This window comes from Suillus subaureus (assembly GCF_016647635.1).
Source record: "Suillus subaureus strain MN1 chromosome Unknown BJ212scaffold_38, whole genome shotgun sequence".
NCBI classification, from domain to species: Eukaryota; Fungi; Basidiomycota; class Agaricomycetes; order Boletales; family Suillaceae; genus Suillus; species Suillus subaureus.
In genome coordinates this window covers 201,903-227,727 of record NW_024538594.1, presented here as the reverse complement: position 1 = coordinate 227,727, position 25,825 = coordinate 201,903, and the positions used below count along the sequence as shown (strand labels likewise).

Below are 25,825 nucleotides of genomic sequence, written 5' to 3'. Positions count from 1 at the left end.
AAGGTTCATGGGAAAACAAGATATGAGTCAGAGATAAGAGAGACCATGAGGGAACAGCACAGTGAAAAGGAAGTGTTAGAAGTACAGCCATATAGGAGTCTGCAGTGATGATGGAAAAAAGAGTGGGGCACTGTAACAATGATATGAAACAGCTACTTCAACCCAAACATTTTAGTCTCAGGAAATGCCCGGATGAACAAACATTGGAGTTTGAAAATTTTTATCCATCAACTGGTGGCTCATATCTTCACATCCAAACCAACTGGCATTGTGATTGTGATTTCCAGCGTCATACTCCTGCATTAGCCATGCCTGTATTGCAAACTCCTCCTGCATCCCCTTCTGATGCTGTGGATTCTGGCAATGAATACCGACCCCTCACACTTGGTCTTGCAGATATTGCAGCCACAATGTCAATGGCTGCATCATGCATCTGAGCATCAATCTCCCAATATCAAATGGAGGCTGCCAACACCAAGGAGCCTTCTGCTGCTTGGATCATGCACTTTAAAGCTGGGCTGCAATGGGAGATCACTGTAAGAGACTGATGACTGCAGTGGTCAATGCTGAGATTTCCAACAGACTTTTGTGACACCCATCCTGCAGTACTCAGCTGCAAGGCACATCATCTTGGTCATTCCAAACCCAGTCACCCATATTCTTCAGTTGTTTCCCCAGCTCACCTGGAACACAGTTCTTGACCACATCTTTTCATCCCACTTATGTCTCTTTCATGATGTCGCAGATCCGGGAGATCCCTCCAGGATTATATCTGGCTATGATACTGCATGGTGGATCAGACACACTGCAATCCCAGACAAATTATGGCAATGGGACCAGGTAATGGGTTGCTGTGTCTTTCACTACCAGCATTGGCTAGTAAGAACTATGAACAATTTCCTTGAGTGATGATTAATCTGTTCTAGGGTGGCATTGAGGATGATGGTCTGATTCTTCCTGAGCAGGTGGATAACACCTCGGTTCCATCACTGATGGGACTGAGGTGGCTTAGAGAACGCCTCCAGACATTGGTTGAGGAGCAAGAAGAGGGCATCAGTGAAAAGATGGCAGAGATTGATGTGTACACCAGCATCCTAACCAGATTGAAGAGAGGCAGAGGAGAGTAGTGCTAGTCCTTGAGTTCAGAATGTTGATGTCCAAACTCCATGAAAATGACATACAGTCTTCCAAATATCTAACCTAACATTATGTGCCAAGTCCTGAATACTGAATATTGAGTATTGAGTACAGACAATCATATATCATGTTGTGAATGTGGACTCCTGAATATCGAGACCCGAATGGTGAATATTGAGTATTGAGTATTGAGATTCAGATATTGAGACCCGACTATCAAATATCAAGTCCCCAATACCAAGTCCCAAATATCAAGTACAGAGTTCACAATACTGAGTCCTGAACATGGACTACCAAATCTCAAGACCTGACCATTGAATATCGAGTTCCGAATATCAAGTCCCAAATACCAAATACCAAATACTGAATACCAAATACTGAGTCCCTAATATTGTCATATCTGCATATCCAGATCTCAGATCCAATCCACATCTTATCTCCCTCCAACATCTCGTCATCCATTCTGTCCACTCGTCCGGTCCAGTCCACAATTCATCCGAATCCACAACCAGCGCTTGTCTCTTTTCAGTAATCCCCTAACTCTGGTATTTTGGTTATCTGTATATCTGTCCTGTTCCCTGATCTATTACCTATGCTTCATTTCCATTTCATTATTTGTGATCTGTTTCTACTTACCAATAGACCATCCATATGCTTTGTACATGGCCTTGGACTCTGCTGGTTGATCATTCCATTAGATACCTATATTATATAACCTCCTGTAACTCTCTGTAGTACCTCAGTTTGAATTTCAACTTAGTTCTGCTCATTCCCATCCTCCGGACCTGAGTATCTCTACTCTCATCACCCTCCGAGACTTAGGATTGATTCCTATAGTCTATCCGCATCCGCCTCTGTCTACAACAGTCCATTACCATTAGTTTCTAGTCTGGACTCATCCGGATTAGCCCTACAATACCTATCCCGCATCTGGAAGTCATCCAGATCTGCTACACTACTTGTCTGACCTTCCAGACACATCAGTCTTGCCCTCCTGAAATAAGGGGCAATACTTGGGTAAGGGGCACAGTGCATGAGCTGAGGCTGAAGCCCTTTGGATCCAGTTATCCCTTGAGTACGACCTTAACAAATATCGCGATAGTGGACATTCGGAACTCAATATTCAGAATTCAACATTCCATAGTCGGGTCTCAAATATCAACACCCAAATACCAAATACCAAATGCCAAGTCCCTAATATTGAATGCAGAGTCCCTAATATCAACACCTGAATACCAAATACCAAATACCGAGTTGGATTTTGATATTCAATACTTGCTAGTCGGGACTCGGTATTTGGTATTCAGTATTTGGTATTTGGTATTTGGTATTCAGGGGTCGATATGAGGGACTTGCTAGTTGGGACTCAGTAGTTGGTATTTGGTATTTGGTATTTGGGACTCCATATGAGGGACTCAATATTTGATATTAGGGACTTGGTATTTGGTATTTGGTATTTGGGTGTTGATATTTGAGACCCGACTATGGAATGTCGAATTCTGAATATCAAGTTCCAAATGTCCACTATCAAGTATCGAGTATTGAATATTGACCATCAAGTCTTGAGTTCTGGATATCGAGGCCCAAATATTCCAGATCCTGATATCTAATATCTGGTATTTGACAGTATGTGCTAACATGGGTAACTACACTTTCCACTTGTTTCATCTTTCACTGTTTGTAATCCACCCTAGCCCATCCACATGATGGAACCCTGGCATAAACATGAACAGAATCCCTCATATACCATGCCCAAGCAATCCAATCCCCTTCCACTGCATGAACCCCATGTCTCACAATCCTTCCAGAAAATGCAATCATGCAACCCAGATCATACCTGAACTCCAGCTGAAGGCTTGGCATGCTCATCCAAGCATTAGAATAATTCCCCACAGTAGTGAGAATGTTGAAGCATTCAGGAATAGATAAATGGTCTCGATGATTGGGGGTTTCCCGATTGGAAATGACAGACAGGCTGTTAAACATGGATGCCCAGTACTGGAGAGTCTCTGACATCTTCAGCAGTTCCTTGCTTTCTGCCTTTTCTTTGAGGCTCGAAAAGGCTCGCAAACCTGCCCAGTACTGCTCAGGATGCATCACCCTGAGTGCCGCTGTTGCAATGGCTGCTGGCCTCACAATCACTTTGAGGATCTTCTTGGAGGATGCCCCCTTCAATGATGCAGATACCTCCGGATCCGACTGATTCTAGGGGATTCATGAGTTTGACTACCAAAATTGCCATCGCATCAGATCCTACCTTGTGCCCCTGTTGAAACCATGCTGGAGACAAATTGATGCATCCGGGAGTTAAGACATCATTTTCCGAGCTTGGTTTGAACCACTCTTGATTAGTTCACCAATTGCCATCAAGCTTGATGCTTTTTTCAACAATTGGAGCGAGCAAATCAGAGGCCGCCCAAATTTCCTTCTGTGGGCACCATTTGATGTTTAATATCCATTGAGTAACAATATATATTGCACACCTGGGTGGCATTGGTCAGGGCGTCTGGGACATACCATGCAATGATGGCACCGGATGCATCAAGAATTGTGGTGGGTATCTCCACCAACTTTGTGCCCTCATGGCCAGGAGGACACCTCTCAAGCAACTTCTCCTCTCTCTCTTCATTATGCCTGGTGTCCTTTGGGGAGATCACTTTGCTGTATCTTGCAACATTGATCTGCATCTGAACTGTGATGAAGCAATTTGACTGATAAAACCAAATTTTCTGAATCCACAGGAAGACCCACTGGGATTTTTATATGCCTTTATCAGGTGATCAACCAATTGATCGCAAGCCATCACCAGATCAGTGTCTAGGTTCTGAGAAGGTATAACTGGGTCTCCTCCTGTCTTCTCTGCATTGAATTTCTGTTCAGTATATTCACATGCCTCATGAGTGACAGTCAGGGCCCAAGTGTGCCAGAGGGTTATTTCAATATCGGAAGTGGAAGAAACAGTCATGATGGAATTGATCTTGGGAAATCGGATGCTGAACCCTGCATGTCCACACTTTGGAGTTAAATGGGGTGGAGATAGTGAGGATCAGATAAGGCAGCCTCACATGATGTTATTTTCCAAAGATGTGTTATCGTCCATTGCTCAATGAAATACCAGATGATTGGAAGTGTGCTGGATATCAGATCTTTGTTTATTGAGACCCAGGCCTCAGATCTCAGTACCCTTCACTCAATGTTTGGTAGTCAGAACTTGGCTTCTTGTAGGGCAATGCATGCCGTGTGCATTAGCTACTTGGTAGTCAGTGCTGCATGTTCACATCTCTACTGGGTGCTTGATTTTCTGGCACTTGTGACCTTCATCATTAGATGACTTTGAATTATTACCTCCTTTGATTTGGATGATATACAACTACCTACAAAACTCATACATTTTTATGACTTTTGAGTTTCAGGTTTCAATGTTCAGGGTTCAATGTGTGGGCTTTGGGACTCAGTACTCGGTGATTTGAGTTTTGAAATTTGTTTCAATGTTTGAGTTTCAAGTTTCAAGTTTCAGGTTTCGGGTGTCAGGTTTCGGGTGTCAGGTTTATGTTTATGTGTGATAACAACTACCTAGCCCCACCCGTCGATATAATATATACAGTGGCTCAAAAAACTGTCCACATGTTTTTGCATTTTTTACTATTTACAATATTGTGTGAGAATACATAAAGACCTCAGTGACATGCTGATACCATATTGTAGTGCTGCTTCAGGGCTTTGGATTGAGCACCACATCATGAGAATCAGAGGAGATATGGTGGAGATACAAGGCTTACAAAATCATGACTCATGCAGACAGTTTTTTGAGCACATATTAAAACTATATAAATCATCATTTATGACACCATAACAATCATGACACCATTAAATAAATTATAAAGTGGTGTCATTATGTCATTTTAAAACCATATCTAACTATACAAACCAAAAATTTCCATATGTCATGGTTATATTCACCATGAAAGCCACCCCCCCTGCTCAAAGGGATAATATCCTCTCTCTTTCCTATTCTGGCCTCTCTGCTTGTCAAATTTCCTCTAGAACTGGAGTATCCAAGTCCACTGTGGCCAAGTTCATCAAAGAAAGTCACACAGACAAGGAAAACTTCTGTGAAGGGCATCCATCCAAGCTCACCTCTACTGATAGGAGGGCTATTATTCAACATATCACTACAGGAAAGGCTGATAATGCTGTCCAGGTTACCTATTACATCAATTCCACCACCACATTCCCTGTCTCTTCACACACTGTGAGAAACATTCTCAAGACAGCTCATCTCAGGTCAGTAACAAGGAAGAAAAGGCTCTCCTCTCTATCACACATAAACAGAGATGACTAACCTTTGCCTTAGCCCATCAGAATTGGATTACATGAACTGGAAGCATGTTATATGATCATATAAGACCACAATAAATAGGATTGGGTCAGATGGCAAGGTATGTATGTGAAAAAAGAAGGGTGCTAGTCATCTCTGTTTATGTGTGATAGAGAGGAGAGCCTTTTCTTCCTTGTTACTGACCTGAGATGAGCTGTCTTGAGAATGTTTCTCACAGTGTGTGAAGAGACAGGGAATGTGGTGGTGGAATTGATGTAATAGGTAACCTGGACAGCATTATCAGCCTTTCCTGTAGTGATATGTTGAATAATAGCCCTCCTATCAGTAGAGGTGAGCTTGGATGGATGCCCTTCACAGAAGTTTTCCTTGTCTGTGTGACTTTCTTTGATGAACTTGGCCACAGTGGACTTGGATACTCCAGTTCTAGAGGAAATTTGACAAGCAGAGAGGCCAGAATAGGAAAGAGAGAGGATATTATCCCTTTGAGCAGGGGGGGTGGCTTTCATGGTGAATATAACCATGACATATGGAAATTTTTGGTTTGTATAGTTAGATATGGTTTTAAAATGACATAATGACACCACTTTATAATTTATTTAATGGTGTCATGATTGTTATGGTGTCATAAATGATGATTTATATAGTTTTAATATGTGCTCAAAAAACTGTCTGCATGAGTCATGATTTTGTAAGCCTTGTATCTCCACCATATCTCCTCTGATTCTCATGATGTGGTGCTCAATCCAAAGCCCTGAAGCAGCACTACAATATGGTATCAGCATGTCACTGAGGTCTTTATGTATTCTCACACAATATTGTAAATAGTAAAAAATGCAAAAACATGTGGACAGTTTTTTGAGCCACTGTATCACTACCTCAGCCTATATGTCCATACATCCATATAGTATACAAATACCTTGGCCCTTACATCTATGGACCATCTTCTGAGGTATCGCTGGATTCCAAGTCAATGGGGCACTTGGCTGAGTTGACATTGATCGACATTGACAGGATCTGAGTCTGAATGTCATTGATGACTAGGATCAAAACTAGTGCAACAGCATTGCTCATATGTCCATATAGTATACCAATACCTCAGCCCATACATCTAAATGATATGTATCTGGGCCCACCCAGTCTATATGACATCCCCCTATGTTGGCCCACCCATCTATGTAATATACCCTACATCGGCCCACCCATCTATATAATACATATTTTCACTGCCCTATCGGCCTACCCATCTATCTCATATACCCCCACCTCGGCCCACCCATATATATAATAAGTATTTCACTGCCCCATCAACCTACCCATCTATCCAATATACCCCCACCTCAGCCCACCCATATATATAATAAGTATTTCACCACCCCATCGGCCCACCCATCTATATAATAATATCTGCCATACATCTCTCTTCAGCCCAGCTGTCTATCATCTATGTCTATCCTACTCTACATATTGCCCAGATGGGCCCACCCATCTCCATCGGTAATAATATTTCTCCTGGCCCATCTGCCATTGTCAAGGATTTATAACATGGGCATAGATGGGCCCACCCATCCCCATTGGAAATAATATCCCTCCTGGCCCATCATCATAGTTGGGGATATTTTTACCTTCGGCCCATGGTCCGCTGGCCTGTATTATACAGGATATTATGCACATCTGTTCACTCATATAATATAGAGATAGGTCACTGCAATATGTGCGCCGTTACCATTGCTAGATGATCTATTCTTTTTATCGCTGATGCATCCTTCCTTATCTCTGACTCATCATTGATCCCACACTTGCCCTAAACCACCTACATTCACTATATATAGTTAACAATGTATCTTGTAGTACTTCACTTTAATCTTACTAGGTTTTACCTGAAACATCCTTCACTTGAGACCTCCAATCTCTTGTCGTCTGAACTGTACTTTAAGATAGAAGCACTCCTTCTGTCTTATGTTGGAAATTTCTGAATTTCATTTTAATGCGTTGTAATGCATTCTAATGCTGCAATGACAACACACCTGTGGCAATGGGAATGCAATGTAAGCCCCATTTTGAAATGCTGACAGGTGCCGGTGGCAATGTGGTGCCAACTGCAGCCAATGCTAATGCCAATGCCCATTGCCATGTCTATTGTAACATTAAATTTTATATTATTATAATGGCATTAAAATAAAGTTACAGTCTGTGGGAATCACATTTATGTACCCTGGCTAGCCATTGTCATTATCCTATTATGATCTCCCATCTATTATTATCTACTATCTACTATGTACCAACTATCTATGTATTTACTATCTAATCATTTATCTACTATCTATTACTATCTACTGACTATCTATATATTTACTATAGTCTGGATCTATTACATTACTAATACTTATTTTATTACTTGCACTTAGGTTGATTCAAACTAGGGACTTAGACTATATACTCTATAGTAACATTAGATATGGTCAGTAAACAAAACCATTAGACTACCAGGGCTTTCTTATAAGGGAACCCCAACTCTATTAGAGGACCACTCTACAGCCATATTAAGTATAATACTTCAAACTTCGAAGACATTGGGAGTGAAACCAGTGAGCATAATAGGTAGTCAAGCCTAAGTAATACTATGTGTGAGCATTGCAGATAGTATGGGTAGTGTTAGATACAGTATGTCTGGCTGCTCTGCCTCCTCGATGGCCTCTGGCAGGTACAACATTACTAACTTCGTCCTCATCAGGCTCTGTAAGAGGACTATTAGGTCTCAATGTGTCCCTGTTAGCCTCAACATCAGCAACCTGTTTCATCCATGATATCCTCTATAACAGGTTCAGGCCATGCAGTGCTTGCCTCGCCTTCGACCACACCTGCCAAGGCATGATCCATAGCTGCTGTGAAATCCTCTTTGTCTAATGTCGAATTAGTCGTTCTTGAACCTTTGGAGAAGATGAAATTATTCAGCTTTTTCACAATGTCGCACATGTATTCTGTGTTCCAGTTCTTGACAAGAATCTTCTTGTATGAGGAGAACATATAGTTGTAGTGAGTCTTCATAGTCTCACCCTTGCCAGAATAGTGAAATTCCTTGTCAGCACTCAGTAGAAAAATAACCTGACAAAATTACATCAGCTGAGACTCTTTCGATACACAAAAAAATGAACAATGACTCCCACCCATGCCAACAAACCGGGTGTTAAAGATGTCACCTCCCACCTATTACCATTGCGTGGAGGTCTGCCTGCTCATAGTAGCAGTCAGGCCACTTTCACCCCACAGCAGTATCCAGATAGCCTGAAAACATGATGGGTAAGATGTTAGATGATAAATGTAAGTTCCAAATTAAGAGATGCAGTCATGTACCTTGCCGAAGATTTCCAAATTACCAAAGACTGTTTTCAACAATGGATCTTCGACCAGATTCGGAAAAAGGATGGACAGGAAGGGCTTGGGCATGCACTGGGATGTAGAGGTACCAAGGAGACACTGAATCTCAGGTATGCTTGCTCGGTTGTAAGCTGTGTCGGTAAAATACTGTTCAGGAAGACCAAAGATAAGCCCAGCTTTGGAGCACAGTTTCTTGATTTCAGATGCACGGCTACTGTTCATCGCATCCTCAAACTTAAGTACCATCAGCCAGAGTTATCAAAATAAAAATGTTGCTTACAATGTTGGCGAAGTGATTATCCCCAACCAGATGGAGGATGTGTGACAGAAGTAGACTGAATAGCTCTGTGATCAAGGCTGACTCTGCTGAGGCCTGTGTTTCATAGTGTGAAGGTTCATTGAGAGGTGGAGTGAAAGTGGGATTAGGATGCTGAAGAAGTTGCCTGTCTGGTGCAAACATTTCATAGCAGGCACCATACTTGTGACCACATAAACAGATTTCTTTGTTAAAGGCCATGTGTTCCTCAGAGACATTCTGACCCTTTTTCTTCTGCTTTGGCTGGTTTGCTTTGAGGATCTTGTTCTCCTCTGTCAACTCCTTATTGAAATCCTTGAGTTCTTGCAACTCAAGCTGCATTTCTCGCAACACCTGAAGTAAAAGTAAACGTTAGAAGACATAAATGACAGTTAGAGGGCTTGCACATACCTGTTCGAGATCGGCAAGGCTTAGCATGTTCAATGGTGGCATTGTGACTGTGGAAATGGCCAGAGCAGCTTGATGAAAGGATGGGCAACGGAAAAGTTGTCATTTGAGGCACTTGAAATAAGGGACTAGGCGGTGCCTTGTGCTGGTGGCAAGGCAATTAGACCCTGGATAGGATAAATCAATCCAAAGATAACAGGTAAAATCATGCACTGACACACTTGCGTGGCACAACCAAGAGCGTATTAAGTATTACCTCACATTGACACCAATAAACAAATGGGAAGAACAACCCCTGCACAGTGAAGATATCGTGTGGAATGGTGGCAAAAAATCATGCCAAGGTATTGAACGCTCCATCACAGAAAGCATCTCTGCATGTTTTGTGACAGTAGCTAAGAAGGTGAGCATGACTGAGAGATAAGGATTGAGAGTCGAACAAGAAAAAGGTGAGGCCTTCTGCATTAGACTGTGAAGAATGAATGAGAGCATTGAAAATGCAAGTTCCAGCGCTAGCTTGAATGACACCAGCAGCTCCGCAGGCATATTTGTGTCTGATGGAACTGGAGATGTTTGTGGGGTGCCTTCATCATCCATGTCCATTCATTTCTCTTCACCATCTTTGTCGCAAAATGCAGGCGTAGGTTGATACTTCTTGGCAACTTTTACAGCGCCAGTGTCACGAGCACCTATGCCACCAATTTTACACAACACACCACTCAGACGACCATATTCAAACATGGCACCAATATTCATGACAGCCATCATGATCCACTCATGTTCCTCAGCTCCCTTGATTTTGATGCGCTCAAGGAAGCAAGCGAGGGTTGGCAGGAAGTTGTCAAGTCGGATGTTAGTGAACAGCATTCCATGTAAAAGAATGAAGAGTTCTGGTGCACAGGCATCAGCTTGCGATCGCCGTGATTGTGCAGTTGACGACCAGATGGGAAGAATGGACTCCCAAGAGCCTGAGAACATGTGGAGGGTGGTCATACTATGGAGAACAACTGATCAGGAAAGACAGAGAAAATTGACAGGAAAACAAACCTCTTCACAAAATGATACACAGCACGTAGTTCCTCATTGTTGACCTCACAACTTAACAAACCAAGATGATGGTGCAACTTGCCTGCACCAGGGGTATCCACAAGGCCTTGAGCATACCATTCTTTTGCGATACTTCACCAGCGCTCCTTCTCTGGCTCAATATCCATAGATGTTTCGGCAGAAGTATCTGCCTCATGAGATGAGGATGAGGAGTGGATAAGGATTGAGAGTTGAGCAAGCAAAAGGTGAGGCCTTCCACACCAGATTGCAAAGAATGAATGAGAGATAAGGATTGAGAGTTGAGTGAGCAAAAGGTGAGGCCTTCTGCACTGGATTGTGAAGAACAAATGAGAGATAAGGATTGAGGGTCGAATGAGCAAAAGGTGAGATGCTGGTTCTTCATTCCAGGCACCAGGAGGGAGACAAGACAAGGCTAGTTCTTCATTCTAGATGACCAGCAGACTTGTGCATCAACTTCATGTGCAAGAACATGTCAGTATTGATTGTGTCAATAACCAGATAATCACCCTGAATGCTATGATCTTCTGCTAGTGCTGCACCATGGATGATCGAGTGAACTGAAAAAATTTGGATGAGATCCTCGGTCTTGCATGAACACACCAGAACTGAAAGTGTTTATCTTTGAGAGAGCATTGTCCAACTGGAGCATCATATGGGTGAACGAGAGCAACTGGATGAGTTTGACCATCCACAACACAGGTGAAAAGCATCAGTAAATGCCCAAATATTACTCTGGCTTGAGTTTGAAGGATGATGCAGTCATATCGAGGGAAGTTGTGAAATAAAGGACTGCATCGAAGATAGTCTACAGTGGTTCACCAGTCCATGATGGACTCATAGTTGACCTTTATGAAGTGATGCTTGATCACCTGCATTCTATAGTTTAGATGTGAATTGGAAAGTAACAGAATAACATACAGTTTCGTCAGGCATGAACTTGATTCATTTTCCACCAGGTAATGGTATTCCATGAGCAGGGAGGGAATCACTCAGAAAGTTTGCAAGCTTGATGCGAAACCGATTGAATGCATTGTCATTTGCATGCAGTTGCTCTAAGGTCGCAAATGTCTGCTCTTTTTGCGCGGCACCCAACTTAATATGCAATGTGGCGTCAGAATCATTGTTGGGGCGTTCATTGTCCTCACTGTCCGAGCACAAAGGGTCATTTTGAGATGTAATGAGGTCATTGTAGTCCTTGATGTCCAAATGAATTGAATGTGCGATGAGGAAGCGATGGTCAAGGTGAAGTACCTGTGTAAGATCAATGAAATACTGTCCAGTTTCATGAACAAATGAGAGTACACACCTGTTCAGCAATGTTTTTGAAGTTCGTCCGCTGAAGATAAATCTGTCTGATTGGGCCATGGCACTTCTCATTTGGTTTGGTGTTGGTGTTATGTGTAGCACCCTTCACTTTGATATTGTCAAACAGGTGGGCATGTGCGTGCCATTTTGGGTACGCCCAATTCTTTCCTGAGTCATCCTTTGTGCTATATTGCTATATAGTTTAGATAATGTCAGTAACACTTTAATGCACAACTCGAACAAGAAACTTACATCCAATAGTTGTGTGAACTCCTTTATGGCCTGACGGCCCACAGCAATAGTTTCTGATGTGTGCACTTCAAGAGTGGCATACATGTCAATGTTGACGTATTCACAGATGCATCGAAGGAGCAGATAAGGGAGTGCATGAGTGGCTCGGTCAATGACATCATGTGCGGAAAATATGATAAGCTACAGAATCATCAGAATCAGTAGTACATGTTAGAGTTGATCAAATGCCTTACTTTAGAAATATCTTCGTACTTTAAGCCGTCAGAAAATGATATGTCCATGACATGATTAAAATGATTGATGTTGTGCCAATGGGGCATTGAGTCAAAGCTGTTAAGTCAATATTTAATACTATATCTGAAGTTGAAAACATACTGTACATCGATTTGAGACTGTGTCTGCCAACCAATTGACTTAACACATTCCTGAAACTGAGTCCAAAGATGGTCAGAAAAATTACCTTCGTTATTTACATGTAAGTGGTCAAATGAGACTGTGGAATGGACATCATGTGTGAGCAATATCCAAAAATGCATTCTAAAATGAATAAATTAGAGTAGGGAATGAAGATACAGCAATAAGGAACTTACATCTATGTCCCAGAGGCCTTGAGACATCAATACCTTCTCTTTGTCTTCTTGTCAAATGAAATTTCGAGCCTCTCTGAGTGTAGCTTGCATAGATGCGCTCATTTGCAATGGATATGATGTAAGCACATTCCCAAGTTCCTCTCTAGGAACTAAGACAGACGGGACAAGGGAATTTGCACTTTGTTCCATGTATCAATGACATGACACATCTGTAGAATAGCCATTAAAAAGCTATAATGATAAAGGCAATACACATACTGTTCCTTGTAGTCAGCTGATAAAATGAGAATAAGTGGATAAAAAAGATGCTTAATACCATCCCAACACTTGACCCAAAAACCTGTTTTTGATAGTGGTGTGAGGGATTTGAGAAGGCACTTAAATGATTTGTGCCACATGACATTCTTGAAATTGACGAACGACTGAGTTCCAGAATACTGTCTATCTTCTTCGACCTGCAAGAGTAATCCATAAACATAGAAGCCAATGATAAATTGAATAAATTCTCATACTGATTGGAAGCCAGCCTACAAGGTGACCACCACTAAAACCTTCACCATTGCATATTCCAACAGGCAAATTTGCACATTGTGCAATGACAGGATAGGCCTTTTGATGACCAAACGAGGACAGTTTTGCCTTGTTAGCATATATAATAAAAGCAAAGGGTTTTCCTTCATCCTTTGGTAAGGATGACTACAAAACATGCATTTACATTGTTAGAACATTCAAATTTAGTAGCACATACATACTTGACTATTCCAGAAGCATTAGCTGTCCATGGCTCATCAAAGAAACATACAAAGTCTCATCCATCAAATTTGTACAACATGTTGAGCATTAAACACGAAGTGCGGACCAAGGCAAGGGTCTTTCAACAAGTCACAGGCCCAATCCCAGAGTGGCCTATACCAAACATCAAAATCATGCTCCTGGTCCCTATGAGGGATCAAAATCACTTCCTTTTTGAACTGTGCTTGAAATTTGATTGTCAATGAGGTATAACAAGTCAGTACTCAGCAAAGACTCACTTTGGTGTGGTGAGAAGATGCTGCATCCCACAGCTTACAGATGCCATCATAATCAGTGACTGAGAATCTTTCGAGAGCACTGTGATGGATGAGACTGATGAGTTCATTTATCTGCAGTTTTGTGAGGTTGGCTTTCAGAACTAATTCAGTGAAGTCAAAGTTGATACAAGAGGTAAACAGTTCCCAGGGAGTAGTATTTTCGCATATGAGCGAGGGAGCAGCAGTGTGGCAGTGAAAATCAGTGAAGTGATCAGTTTTCATAGGGATTCCACTATGTGGATGATATTCCATCCTGATATCATCCTGCTGGAGTGCAGGAGGAAGATCGTATGATAGACCTCCATAATAATATGATGACTGACCTGATTTATTAACAATAAAAATAGGAACATACCTTCAAGTTCATCAGGATGTACATACTCTGCATTGTCAAAAGTAGGTTTGCAAGCAGCAGGACCTGCACAAGAGCCTAGAAATTGTTAAATAAAACACGAATCCATTAAATAATGAATCAAACCTTGTGACGCGCCTGGCCGTTGTGATTGATCCAGGACTGGAGGGCATTGAGGGTTCAGCAGCTTGAGCTGGGCTCAAGCAGCTGCCAAGAGGAGTTATACTCGATGTGAACAAATTATATAAGACTCACCTGCTTGAGCATTCTGTCTCTCGCAATCTTCCTGCATCTGTATAGTGTCCCTCCTGCAGGCTTTTTGGTGAGCTGCAAGTCCACGACTCTTGAATTCCTGGCCACATGTATCGCAAATTGAGGTCATGTTTGGTGGCATGAAAGTGTACAGGACTCAAAAGTAAGTATAGATACAAGAATATGATAGCAATATGGACAGCAACAGACAGCAACATTATTAATGAGATCGATGAAATATCGGCGCATTCCAATGCATTCAAATGGCACGTGCAATCGTGGGAATGATATGTCAATATCAACAGATATTATAATGATTATTGATTATTCTAATGGATTGGAACACCATGTGATATCATGGGACCGACATCTCAATGACAATTGCAATGTCACATCATTGCAATGCTTCTAGGAAATTTCCGACATAGCTTACACTGAACGCTTGACTTATCATCTCATGTAGAATCTCAGCAGAAGTCTTAACTCTTATTGAGTTGTCTGTCATTAGAACTATCCTAGTTTGTAACAGTGCCTAACCAAAAATTTTGTTGTAAGGTCATTGCTCTGCCTAGCTGCTACACTTGCAAGCAAGAATATTTGACCATAAAGGGAATTGCTACTGAGAATGGCCAATGATACTAAAGACCCAAAAGTGCACAGAGCACAGGAACAAGTGCACGGGTATGTAGAGCGTGGGAATGCGGAAGTGCAGTCAATGAGCAGTTGATGTGGAAGTGCAAGATGCTAGGGTAAGGGGTAGGGAAGTCTTAAGGAATGGCACAGGTAGCAAGTGAGGGCAAGGGTATTGATTGCACAGGTAAGGAAAGTCAAGGTAAGGTGTCCAGGTATAAGGTAACCAATAGGGGCTAAAGAGCAGCACTAATGGTGACTGCTCCTAAGTAAAACCTAAGGGAAGGAAATACTATAGAAGGGAAGTAAATACGAAGTAGTCACTCTAGGCACTTTATACTAGCTAAACCCTCTTGGAAACAGAAGGGACAGGACAGACAGGCAGTAGGAATATGTAAAGACATGTAATAAGACTGCAACACTTGTTACAACACACAAGGCAAAGCAAATACGTACCAATGAGGTAGGATGGACAATGGACTGACACAGGACATCTGTAAGGTAATCCAAAGGCATGGGAAATCGACCACAGGTATACACACAGTGCAGGAGTGAATGCATGAGTCCACAGAGTGCAGTGTTCTGCATGATTTGGGAATCATGCAGAACATGTATATGACATATCATCCCACGTTTCCATAGTCTGTTAGCTTAGTCCTCAGACTACACAAAATGTACTTTGAGTACAGACTCAAGTGCAATATTTCACTTTGCATGCTCCAATCATGCAAAAATATGGTGTTGAAGAAAAGTCAAATATGATGAAGAAATCATATATTGACCTAGTCCAAGTTGATAGTTATACAAAAGCTTAGGTTATTGCCTATCTTTTGGCTTATTTACTTTGACTAAAAATAACCAAGGAGAAAAGATAAAAGCCTACCAAAACCCTATCTAAAAAGCCAGTGTTTTGATTTGTTCTGTCTTATGATTTATTCTACTTTATTTTCTTCATATTTTTCTTTCATTTCTTTACCTACTTGATTCTTTGACCTCCCAGAGACTCCACAAAATGTACCTGCAGGGTATGATGTCATGATGATGTCATATAGCTCCACAGAAATTTCTGGAATATTCTGTTGGATACTATGGTGCCATCTATGATGTCATAGTGATGTTATTGGATGCTAGAATGTTCTGCTCCACTTGGCTCCACTTTTGCTCCACTTTGCTCCACAATGAGGTCATTTATGATGCAACTCTGATGTCATTTCTCTCTCCAACCTTATTTCTTGGTACTATACAGTTTCTCCCAACTCATGTATTTAAGGAGAGCTCTTCTCCACCCATAAAAAATAAGAATCTCTTTTATCATTTAAAAGAACCTCCACTTCTTCCACTTTCTCTGACATTGACACTCTTTGTGTTAGCCAGGAAGTGCAGACCAAGTACAATTGGTTTACTTGCTCTGAGATCATTTATTCTTTTCTTGACTGTACCTGTGCTGTCTAGTGTGCATCTGACATATAGTTTCAGAGGACTAGAAGTACCAAGTCAAGCCATATTATCTGTGCCTGCAGATTCCTTTGTTGGATTATCTGCTCTTCTATCATATCATCTTCCTTGGATTAAACCCTTTGCATTTAGGCAGGAAAATCCAATCAGCTTCTACCTAGTTCCCTTTGATAAGTCCTTTAGTATATCAAGGCAGGGGAATATCTAGCATTATTTGCCACCTAGTTTTGTGCTTAGTATGCACCTATTCTTTATTTTCTGTCTAGTCAAGTATAGGACTAGAGAGACTCACCCACAAACTCTATTCTCTATCTAGTCAAACATAGGACTAGAGAGACTTACCTACAAAATCTATTCTATTTTGTCTAGTCAAACACAAGACTAGATAAAGTTCTACCTACATACTCTACATTATATGTCTTGCCAGATAAAGCTAGGCTTGTATTGTAGAACCCCTATTTACAACCAGGTAGAATAAAACCACCAGGCTGTATAGCAGGTAACCTCCCACAAACACTGCATTATCTACCATGAAAGAAGAAAAGTCATAGACCGTGAACTTGAGGTTGTTGGCAGCATTCAGTCTTATCAAAAGTGTAATTGTGGTGTCATTGCCTTTTGACCACTTTTATATAAGACACCTCAAGTAAGAAGACAGTGGGAATGCGCATCTGGAGTGAGTTGAGTGCAGGAAAAGCAGTCAATGCAGAGTGGTCGTGTACTGATGCACCTAAAACACTTTACCAGATGAACTGACAGTGTGCAAGGCATGGGAAATGTGTGGGTTAAGGTGCAGGAACATGAATAGCAATGCATGGTGTGTGTGGGCATCATGGGAAAGTGCAGCCTAAGGAGTGGACAATGGTTTTGTAGCTGAAACTAAGGAAGGCCACATATAGGGAAGTGATGAATGATATGAGGGCTACCTTTCCATCACCTATGTCAAAAGATGGCCATTGCAAGCCTAGTGGGAATATAATCATCACAGCGCACTTTGGGATACAATGTCATCTTTCTGCATATCACAACCTTGATGACCTTTGAAACAAAATATGAGCACCCAGTCTGTTGTTAACAAGTAAACCTCACCTTTGCAATGACTATCCAGTTTTGGAAGATCTTCTTCTCATTTACAACATGGTCAGGGTAAAGTATCAGTGCCTTGAAGATATCATACACTTTGCCCTTGCCTACTTCCCATCTGATCAAGTCTGTGACCTGTGGGAGGGAAGTACAGTCATATTTTGAAATGAAAAATTCATTGGGCATGTTGAAGATGCCACCTGTGACAGAATGCAGGCTGTTTAGAAACAAAGAGTGAGCTTGCTGCATTCTGCTCCCAAACTAATTGAGGTTTTAGTTATATTCATATTAATGGCTTGAGGAAGAAAAGGCTATGCACCTGGTTGAAGAACATATTTGTTTGCATCCTAGCATGCAATGTGTAGTTGATGGATGCGTAAAGTTCAGCAACAAGTGCAGCCTTTTCTGTAGACTTTTTTGCATAACAAGTCGGACTTGAGAAGTCAACTGGAGGGTCAGGACAGTCTGTTTCAAAAACAACTTTGTCTGGGAGAAACATCTCCATAGTTAATGCATACTTCTTTGCCAAGCCCAAGATAAACTTGTCAACATCACTGGTCTTCAATGAATCAGGAGTTGTAACAGAGGTTGCAGTGGATTCAGATGGAGATGGAATTGCAGATGTTGCAGATGCCAATTGCGACACTGATGGTACCCTATTAGACAACAATGCTGGAGCGTGCTGTGACGATCATGTTCAGGCTAGCCTGGTATGACCCTATTCTGCAATCCCCATCCAGTCTGCACATCTCCTACCCATCTCCAACACTTTCCTGCCATTTCTGCATCTCCAATGCATCAGACCTGCTCAGAGATCCTGTGCACTTGTCCTACCATGTCATGTCCAGTCACGCTTATCCCCACTGGTGCATAGTCAGTTATTCCTCATTACTGATTGAGTAGACAGCATTATTACATGGATTCCCACTGGCCACAGTAACTCATGGCCTTTTACCTACATATTATCAGACCCATGTTTTTGCTACTACTTTCGCCTATGGACTCCAGCCTTTCATGTAGTTAGTTATATAGGGTTGGGTGACCAAAATTACAATTACCACTTAGTAGGAGGGAGAAATCCCTGATACTGGTCACCCCATACCTGTCCTTTGAGTTACCCCTTTGCCAATATACCTGTTGACCTGCTCCCCTTGACCCAACATTATTGTCACTCATTCCCTTGATGTTCCTTAACATCTCCAAGCTAGTCCTGATGCTTTCCCTTCCTTTCCCTTACTCTCCCACCATCTCTGCATCTCTGCACCTGCGGACCCGATTTCCCACGCATCAGACTTCACCCCACACCTTTGGACTTGACTCCTGACCTTCGGACTTTTGACCCTTTGTGTAGTACTGATTATTGAACTTGACTAGACAGCAGATCCCTTGGGTTGAATGTTCTTGCTTGCAAGTGTAGCAGATAGGCAGGATTAGTAGACATATATTGGCTAGGTATTCTAATGACTATCTAGCCAAGTTGTGTCATCCACAGCACTTGTGAGAATGTTTCAGTTGTTACACAGCAAGAACATTATTGCTCTTGTTCAGAGACATGTTCCGCTGCTGGAGCTGCCCATGCTGAAGCTGAAGATATTTAATATACTAGTAAATCAACGAGTACATTGGAATTGAGAATATATGGTATGAACAAAAGGAAGGGTGTACCTCTTGGTAGTGCTAATAGAAGCACCACCGTTCAGCAGAGCCACAGGCTGTCAGGTGCCTTCATCTGCTGAGTCTGAGCCTGAATCAGGACTGAAGGATATTGAATTTGAATCAGAGTCAGACATTGATGATGGAACAGGAAGAAAGTGTTTGCTCAGCTAGATTGAGTACTGAGAGTGGGTCACAGGGCATTGGGTCAAAGTCATCTCACAGTTGATGCCATTTTATGCAGCTGTGAAGTCTGAATCTGAATTGAGTATCATAATGCAGTGGCCCTTGTCATCTTCATAAGTATTAACCAAGGTGAAAATGACTCAAAGTGACCTCAATATCATCATACACATGGTTTGATATCAGTGCTTATTAGCTCATTGAAAGTTGTTGAGGCCATGAGGCTATTACTGAACAAGTGAATTTGAATGGCAATTTAAATGTGGTGAAGACATACATAATCATGGCAGCATTGCACAGCTCAATGTGTGATGATACATGTTGCAAGTCTACATATTAACATGCAGATGGATCAAGTATTACAATTTAGAAGGTAGATTCAGGTCACTTACATCTGTAAAATGGTGAATGTTTGACAAGTGGTTTTCAATGATTATCAAGCATAGCACCCAATGGGTACACTCCTGATTCTAGTTGGTGAGATTCCACACAACATCCTTCAATGAGAACTGTTTGCCACCCATCATCCTAATCTTGGGCAAGATACAGTGTTACAAACTAGGATAGTTCTAACGACAGACGACTTGATAAGAGTCAGGACCTCTGCCGAGATTCTATGCAAGACGATAAGTCAAGCATTCAGTGTAAGCTAAGACAGAAGGAGTGCTTCTATCTTAAAGTACAGTTCAGATGACAAGAGATTGGAGGTCTCAAGTGAAGGAAGTTTCAGGTAAAACCTAGTAAGATTAAAGTAAAGAACTAAAGTGTACAGGAGGACTATTTATAGTGAACTACTGTGCTTTAGGGCAGGTGTGAGAATGGAATGAGTCAGAGATAAGGGATGTGTAAGCAATAGCAAAAATAGGTCATCTAGCAATGGCAACAGTGATTGTGATGTAATACAAGGTGTGAGTAAGGGATAAGTCTAGCAGCGGCATCATGCGGCTCATGATGTAATACACAGTTTAAGAAAGGGAAAATGAATAGAGGCATATGTGGTTGTAACATACAGACCTTAAGCCGCACATCAAGAACAACAACTGTGGGTTGTCCTTCAAGTAAATGCTGACAAAGGTGTCCTCCTATGATGGTGAGTGAGCATGGCAGGCTGTTCTTAACATTCCAGAAGACTGCTCTTCTGAGGTTGACATCATGCTTGTTGTTGTACCCAATGATATTGTTGTTGTTCAGGTCAGAATTGGCACTTAAATAGCATTGGATCAGGTCCCTCACCACATCAGTGCTGAAGTGGAAGAGGATGTGCAAGCAATCAATGTAACGGGAGTACAAGTGGATGGGGTGATGAGTCTCTGTCGCCAAGTTGTGGTACTGCAAGAAGTTGTTAGGCATCTGTGGAGGACCTGCCATTTCACTAGCTCACTGCAAGCCAAGAATGAGGAGATCAAGGATGAGACCATAGTACTGGAGGATGAAGGCAGAGAACTGAAGGCTGTGGATGAGATCAAATGTATTTGTGTGTGCCATGTCATTGTAGGTCAACACCATGTTGTTCTTCACAGTGATGTAGTCTGCCAAGTTGTGATCAAGAATGAGATGGAGGAGATGGTTCAGCAGGGTCAGGTTGATCTTCTCATACACCTTGGAGAAGATGGTCTCCATCATCACATTGCACTCACCCTCACTCATCTCCCAGATGTCTGTCAAGTTGTTGATGCCCTGGCACCACTTGTACACAAGCAATAGTGGTGGCTCCATGTTGGCAGGTTTGATCCAGGCAGGGAACAACTCTCTTTGATCAGCCTCAAAGAACAGGAATTGATCAAGATACTGTGTAGTATCAATGTTAGCATGACATATAAGGAGTAAATGCTGAAACTTATGGTGTCTGTAATCTTCTCAACAGGCTTGATGTTGTAGCATGGAATGAGTTTGTTGTACATGTCAAAGAACTCAATGCCAGCCTCCTTGAACGCACACTGGGTGAGAAGCAGTTGCTTGATGCACAACAGACATTCATGTGGATTGTCATATGCCTGCTCAATGAGGGCAAGCTCTTCATGCTGCAACTGGTTAAGGCGACCCTTGACTGAGTAAGCCTCCTTCAACTTTTCAAGTGCAAGTACAAGCAGCTTCATGTTGTTCTTGTATGACAGAGGACTAGAGAAAATGGTGAGTTCATAACATGCAGAATATGGGTGGCTCACTCACAGGAATGGGATAGAAGCAAATTTGCAGCTCGCTAGCCAGTGAACAGTTGCTGTGTAAATTGCGACAGCTTCCTCCACACTGATGTATGGCCCATCCTTCAAGTACCCATGTGGCCTCTCCTGCTCTGCTTTCAAATACAGACAAGTCAGCTGACCCAGGTTTTTCTTCACTACAGCCTTATCAACTGTAGCACCCTGATGGATACGCTCCTGAATATAGTGTGCAACTGAGTACCACCAGTCAGCCTTGCTCTTGATGTACTGTAGGATAATGTTCTCAATCACAGTGGGCATTCCAGGAACTTTCCTTGGGATGTTCACCTTCCAGCAATGCCACGCCTCTGAGAGATGCTGCAGAATTGTCTTTGACTTGTTCTGTTTGATGGACTCAGGCATCATGTCAAGAATGTTGTTGTAGAGAACGAGATTCCTCCAGGCATATATCACCCATATTTCAACTCATGACAACTGGTACAGTGCATAACTTACCCTCTATGACTTTCCCACAAAACACGCCAGAGGCATGACACTTTCCCACACTACACGACGCATTCCTGCGCACGCGCTTAGTGCGCTCTTCCCATGCTCAGTCACACTTTGTTGCACAGCATTTTGGAGCATCCATCCATCATCCATTTTTGTGATGCCCTTGCTGTTGCATTCCTCGAATTGATGCGCAAGGAGGTTACTAAGCTAGTGTTTGAGTAGCAGTATGATGCCTCGCATGAAGAAAAGCCAGACACACCAGCCAGGAGCCCAGAACCCATTTCCAGGACCCTTGCCAACAGGGCCAGTATTAAAGCAGTAGTAGATCAAGTGCTTGAGATCTTTTGTCATGCAAACTTGTCTCATGAGCTGGATGAGTAAAAATCAATAAAAGAAACTTTGCCTATGATAGTAATTCTGCAAACCTTGTGCTTGTACCAGTACATACCAGTCAATGCCCCAATGTGTGCAAAGATATACTGCAGTGTGTCTGCGAGCTGGAAAGCATCAACATTGCCAAGGCAGAACTGAACATGGGCATCAATGACAAGCTTTGTAAGACGCAGAATCTCACAGCACAAGTGGAAGGTGTTTCCAAAGCAAGACTTTTTGCACTCCTTCATAGTAAGCATCTTGACTGGTTTCAAGTTCATGTTATAGTCGAGATGCAAGTAGTTCAAGTTCTGAAAATGAAAATTAGCTTTGATGTACCCCAATGGTCTCTATGAAAGCTTACCTTTCTGTGAATGAGAAGGTTAAGCATGTTATACCCTTGTCTGCACACCTGCAAACCAGCTTCCACCCAGTCAAACTTTGTTGCCTTCAACTGCCGGAAGAGATTCTTTTTAGTCATTGCCTTCTCAGGTTGACTCTTGAGCTCATTGAGGACAAAGCACCTGAGCAACTTCTGGTACAATACATGAACTTTGACTGGCTGGTTGGGAGGACAGTGCTCCAAATACCAGTTCTTCACCAAAGGTATGTCCTGCGCATGATGCATGCAACCAGAGTGCTGATTATAAGGCTCAGATGCCCACCATAAAGCAATACAATCAGCAGTGAGGTCATTTTCGAGAGGCTTATCTTCAAGAAATGGCTGCACATCATCAGCTAACTCAAAGTCATTGTTGGCACCATTCAGACTGAAAATAGAGTCTTCATGAGAGATGAGTGGTGCGTTCTTGGGAGTAGCGCCATGCAGGGAGATAGGATTGACGAGTGGGTTGAAATAGAAGGCAGGTAGGTTGGGATCATCAGTGCAAATATACACATTCTTTGGCACATGATATGGAGAGAGGTGAACAGAGTGTGGGAGGGAGTTATAGAGATGAGAGAAGGCAACCTTGTACTTGGTATGGATTTGTTGATGAATGATGACTTTATTGACATCATTGAACTTATTCCAATCTTCATCAAAAGCATCCATGTCATGGTACAATGGCTTAAACTTTGGCCCTCCAGGAATTGCCAAGTTGAGAGCTTTTGCAGTGAAGAAGGATTTCTTGTTGAAAAGATAGCTTGTGTTGCTATCAGGTTGGTCTGATAATAGGGTTCTCCCAAGATGATATAAATTCACCATAACAGGTAGTGTGAGCTGCCAATAACAATATGAGGGACCATTGACTGCAAGTGTGTCCACCAGTGGCTGTGGGTTGTAAAACCAATCAATAATGGCAGAATCTTCCTCCAAATTGAGCTCCAGCTGAATGGCTTCAAGAGGCTCAACATCCAGTATGTTATCACCATAATCCAAAGGTGGGGTGGAGACCTGGGCAATATTCCATTTTAGGGCAGTCACTACTACTACTAATAGTACAAGTTATTAGACATCTGTAAAGGGCCAACATCAATAAAAGCTTGTTGCAGATGAAGGATGAGGAGACCAGGACATACTAGTAATACTAAGGATGGCCTGCCTCACAATGGTTGAGCAGCTTGAGCCTGGAGAGCTTTGATTCAAAGAAATATGTCACTGTCCACAGTGTGGATGACAAAGTAATCACCAGGTGTTTCAGGATTGCTAGTGAGAGCAGCTCCCCAAATGATTGACCAGACAGAAATGATCTCAGAGGATAATTGAGGTTTGGCCCACACATGCCACAGTCCAAGCTCATTGTCTCACCTTTGACAACTACTAGGAATACTAACATCATAAGGATGAATAAGGGCAAGAGGGAAATCAGTGCCACCAATCGAGTAGCTGAACATATACATGAAGTGAGTGAAAAACGGCTTGTCTGAAGTATCCACCAAGACACAGTTGTACCTCAGTGTAGGCACCAGCCAACTATTGATTCATAATGAATCTGCAAAAACCAAAACTCTGTTACCTGATAAAAATGTATCAGTATTATCAATTGGGTTGAAGCAAATTAGCATACCATGTCCTCCACACACAGGTGAATGCACCTTCCATCTTGTAATGGAATATCATTTTGTGGTAGAAAAACATTCAGGAAGCTGTTAAGCTTTGTCCAAAAGTTGGTGAAGGCCCTATCAGTTCTGTGCAAGTGCATGATATCGGAAAAGGAGTGATTGCCTTGCCTCAAACCTAAATGTGCATGGACAGTAGTAGATTTGGGGTTTCCAGTATCATCCAGGGCTTCATTGGTCTCAGGGTCATGAGAGTCTTGATTGTACTCGTCAAGTTCATCAAGTTCAGTGCACATGGACATCAAGGTCAGAAGCCATTCATCATAGTGCAGGATCTGCAACAATAAAGCTATTATTAGGCTGAATCTGCATGACAATATAGTTAGAAGTGACTCATTTGAGAAGCAATGTTCTTGAAATTTGTGCATTGAAGGTAGATTTTTCAAAAAGAGCCATGCATCTTTTCATTGGACTTGGTACTATAGTTGTGGGTCATGCCTTGAGCCAAAATATCATTGAATACATGCGAGATTAAATGCTTCTTTGGAAAGTTCCAATTTTTCGATGTTTTGGGCTGTGATTCAGTGATGTATTCCTAGTAAAATGTTAGAAAATCATCATCTGAACAAATAGCAACTTGCATCCATAATTTCTGAGAACTTTTGCAGTACCAATCTTCCAGCTGCAATCATATCTTCCATGTGGACTTTGAATGAGGCATAGATGTCAAACTCAATGTAATAGTGAAGGCAGTGAAGAAGTAAGTATCCCAGTTTACAGTAGGACAAAGAAAGAATATCCTGTGCCACAAAGATAATCGTCTAAGGTTTTTTAGTACCTAAAATTGGTTATGATGTATAGACAAACCTTCAACAGATCCCCAAGAACAGTACCATCAGTGAAATCCACTGCAATGACAGAGGAAAAATGCATCACATTAGGCCATGGTGGAAGTGTGTCAAAACTAAAACAGCAAGTCAGCACTAGCATTAATGTATTATGGTCACAATACATACTTTTTGTTGAGTTTGACAGTGGCTTCCCACCCAAGATCCTCAATCCAAAACTTTACTTCCTTCCACAGATGGTCGCCCCATAATCTTTCCTCATTTATATGCAGGCAGTCGAAAGAAGGAGTGTGATGAATGTTGGTGTGAAGAATTCTTGAGAAGACATTCTTAAATCTGCAAGTTTGTCAGTATTAATAGACATTACAGCAGAAAGGGCATACCTGAACATTTCAGAGTGAGAAAGCCTTCAAGTGATCCTCCTTTTCCTTCTCAGAAGACATTGATCTTGCAGTATGGAGTATGTCTTCAGATTGGCAGCTTGTGTGTAGCTTGTGGGTATG

The 25,825-nt window shown here is 42.0% G+C and overlaps 6 protein-coding genes across 6 annotated transcripts; all 6 read right to left on the bottom strand.

Moving 5' to 3' along the window:
* Positions 1-2,808: 2,808 nt before the first annotated feature.
* On the bottom strand, positions 2,809-4,102 carry BJ212DRAFT_1303025 (uncharacterized protein; the record flags this gene model as incomplete). Its single annotated transcript, XM_041333357.1, has 4 exons — positions 2,809-2,938; positions 2,975-3,342; positions 3,621-3,829; positions 3,889-4,102. 4 exons carry the CDS (start codon positions 4,100-4,102, stop codon positions 2,809-2,811), a joined length of 921 nt encoding a protein of 306 aa, XP_041188628.1.
* Positions 4,103-8,257: 4,155 nt separating this feature from the next.
* BJ212DRAFT_1485044 (uncharacterized protein) lies at positions 8,258-9,599 on the bottom strand (the record flags this gene model as incomplete). The annotated part of the gene is made up of 4 exons (XM_041340916.1): positions 8,258-8,578; positions 8,828-9,085; positions 9,132-9,500; positions 9,558-9,599. 4 exons carry the CDS (start codon positions 9,597-9,599, stop codon positions 8,258-8,260), a joined length of 990 nt encoding a protein of 329 aa, XP_041188627.1.
* A 558-nt stretch (positions 9,600-10,157) lies between these two features.
* On the bottom strand, positions 10,158-10,532 carry BJ212DRAFT_1485043 (uncharacterized protein; the record flags this gene model as incomplete). Its single annotated transcript, XM_041340915.1, has 1 exon — positions 10,158-10,532. The coding sequence occupies one exon, from the start codon at positions 10,530-10,532 to the stop codon at positions 10,158-10,160; it is 375 nt and encodes a 124-aa protein (XP_041188626.1).
* A 1,032-nt stretch (positions 10,533-11,564) lies between these two features.
* BJ212DRAFT_1303023 (uncharacterized protein) lies at positions 11,565-14,573 on the bottom strand (the record flags this gene model as incomplete). The annotated part of the gene is made up of 15 exons (XM_041333356.1): positions 11,565-11,873; positions 11,929-12,120; positions 12,180-12,359; positions 12,413-12,509; positions 12,555-12,610; positions 12,653-12,672; positions 12,770-12,786; positions 13,028-13,043; positions 13,086-13,224; positions 13,301-13,465; positions 13,518-13,543; positions 13,629-13,740; positions 13,801-14,162; positions 14,195-14,257; positions 14,447-14,573. 15 exons carry the CDS (start codon positions 14,571-14,573, stop codon positions 11,565-11,567), a joined length of 1,881 nt encoding a protein of 626 aa, XP_041188625.1.
* Positions 14,574-17,465: 2,892 nt separating this feature from the next.
* On the bottom strand, positions 17,466-18,391 carry BJ212DRAFT_1303022 (uncharacterized protein; the record flags this gene model as incomplete). Its single annotated transcript, XM_041333355.1, has 5 exons — positions 17,466-17,492; positions 17,522-17,566; positions 17,618-17,746; positions 17,931-18,293; positions 18,329-18,391. The coding sequence occupies 5 exons, from the start codon at positions 18,389-18,391 to the stop codon at positions 17,466-17,468; spliced, it is 627 nt and encodes a 208-aa protein (XP_041188624.1).
* Positions 18,392-20,824: 2,433 nt separating this feature from the next.
* On the bottom strand, positions 20,825-24,315 carry BJ212DRAFT_1449038 (NUC071 domain-containing protein; the record flags this gene model as incomplete). The annotated part of the gene is made up of 8 exons (XM_041338629.1): positions 20,825-21,235; positions 21,310-21,565; positions 21,617-22,045; positions 22,178-22,303; positions 22,361-22,470; positions 22,527-22,784; positions 22,838-23,869; positions 24,250-24,315. The coding sequence occupies 8 exons, from the start codon at positions 24,313-24,315 to the stop codon at positions 20,825-20,827; spliced, it is 2,688 nt and encodes an 895-aa protein (XP_041188623.1).
* Positions 24,316-25,825: the final 1,510 nt, after the last annotated feature.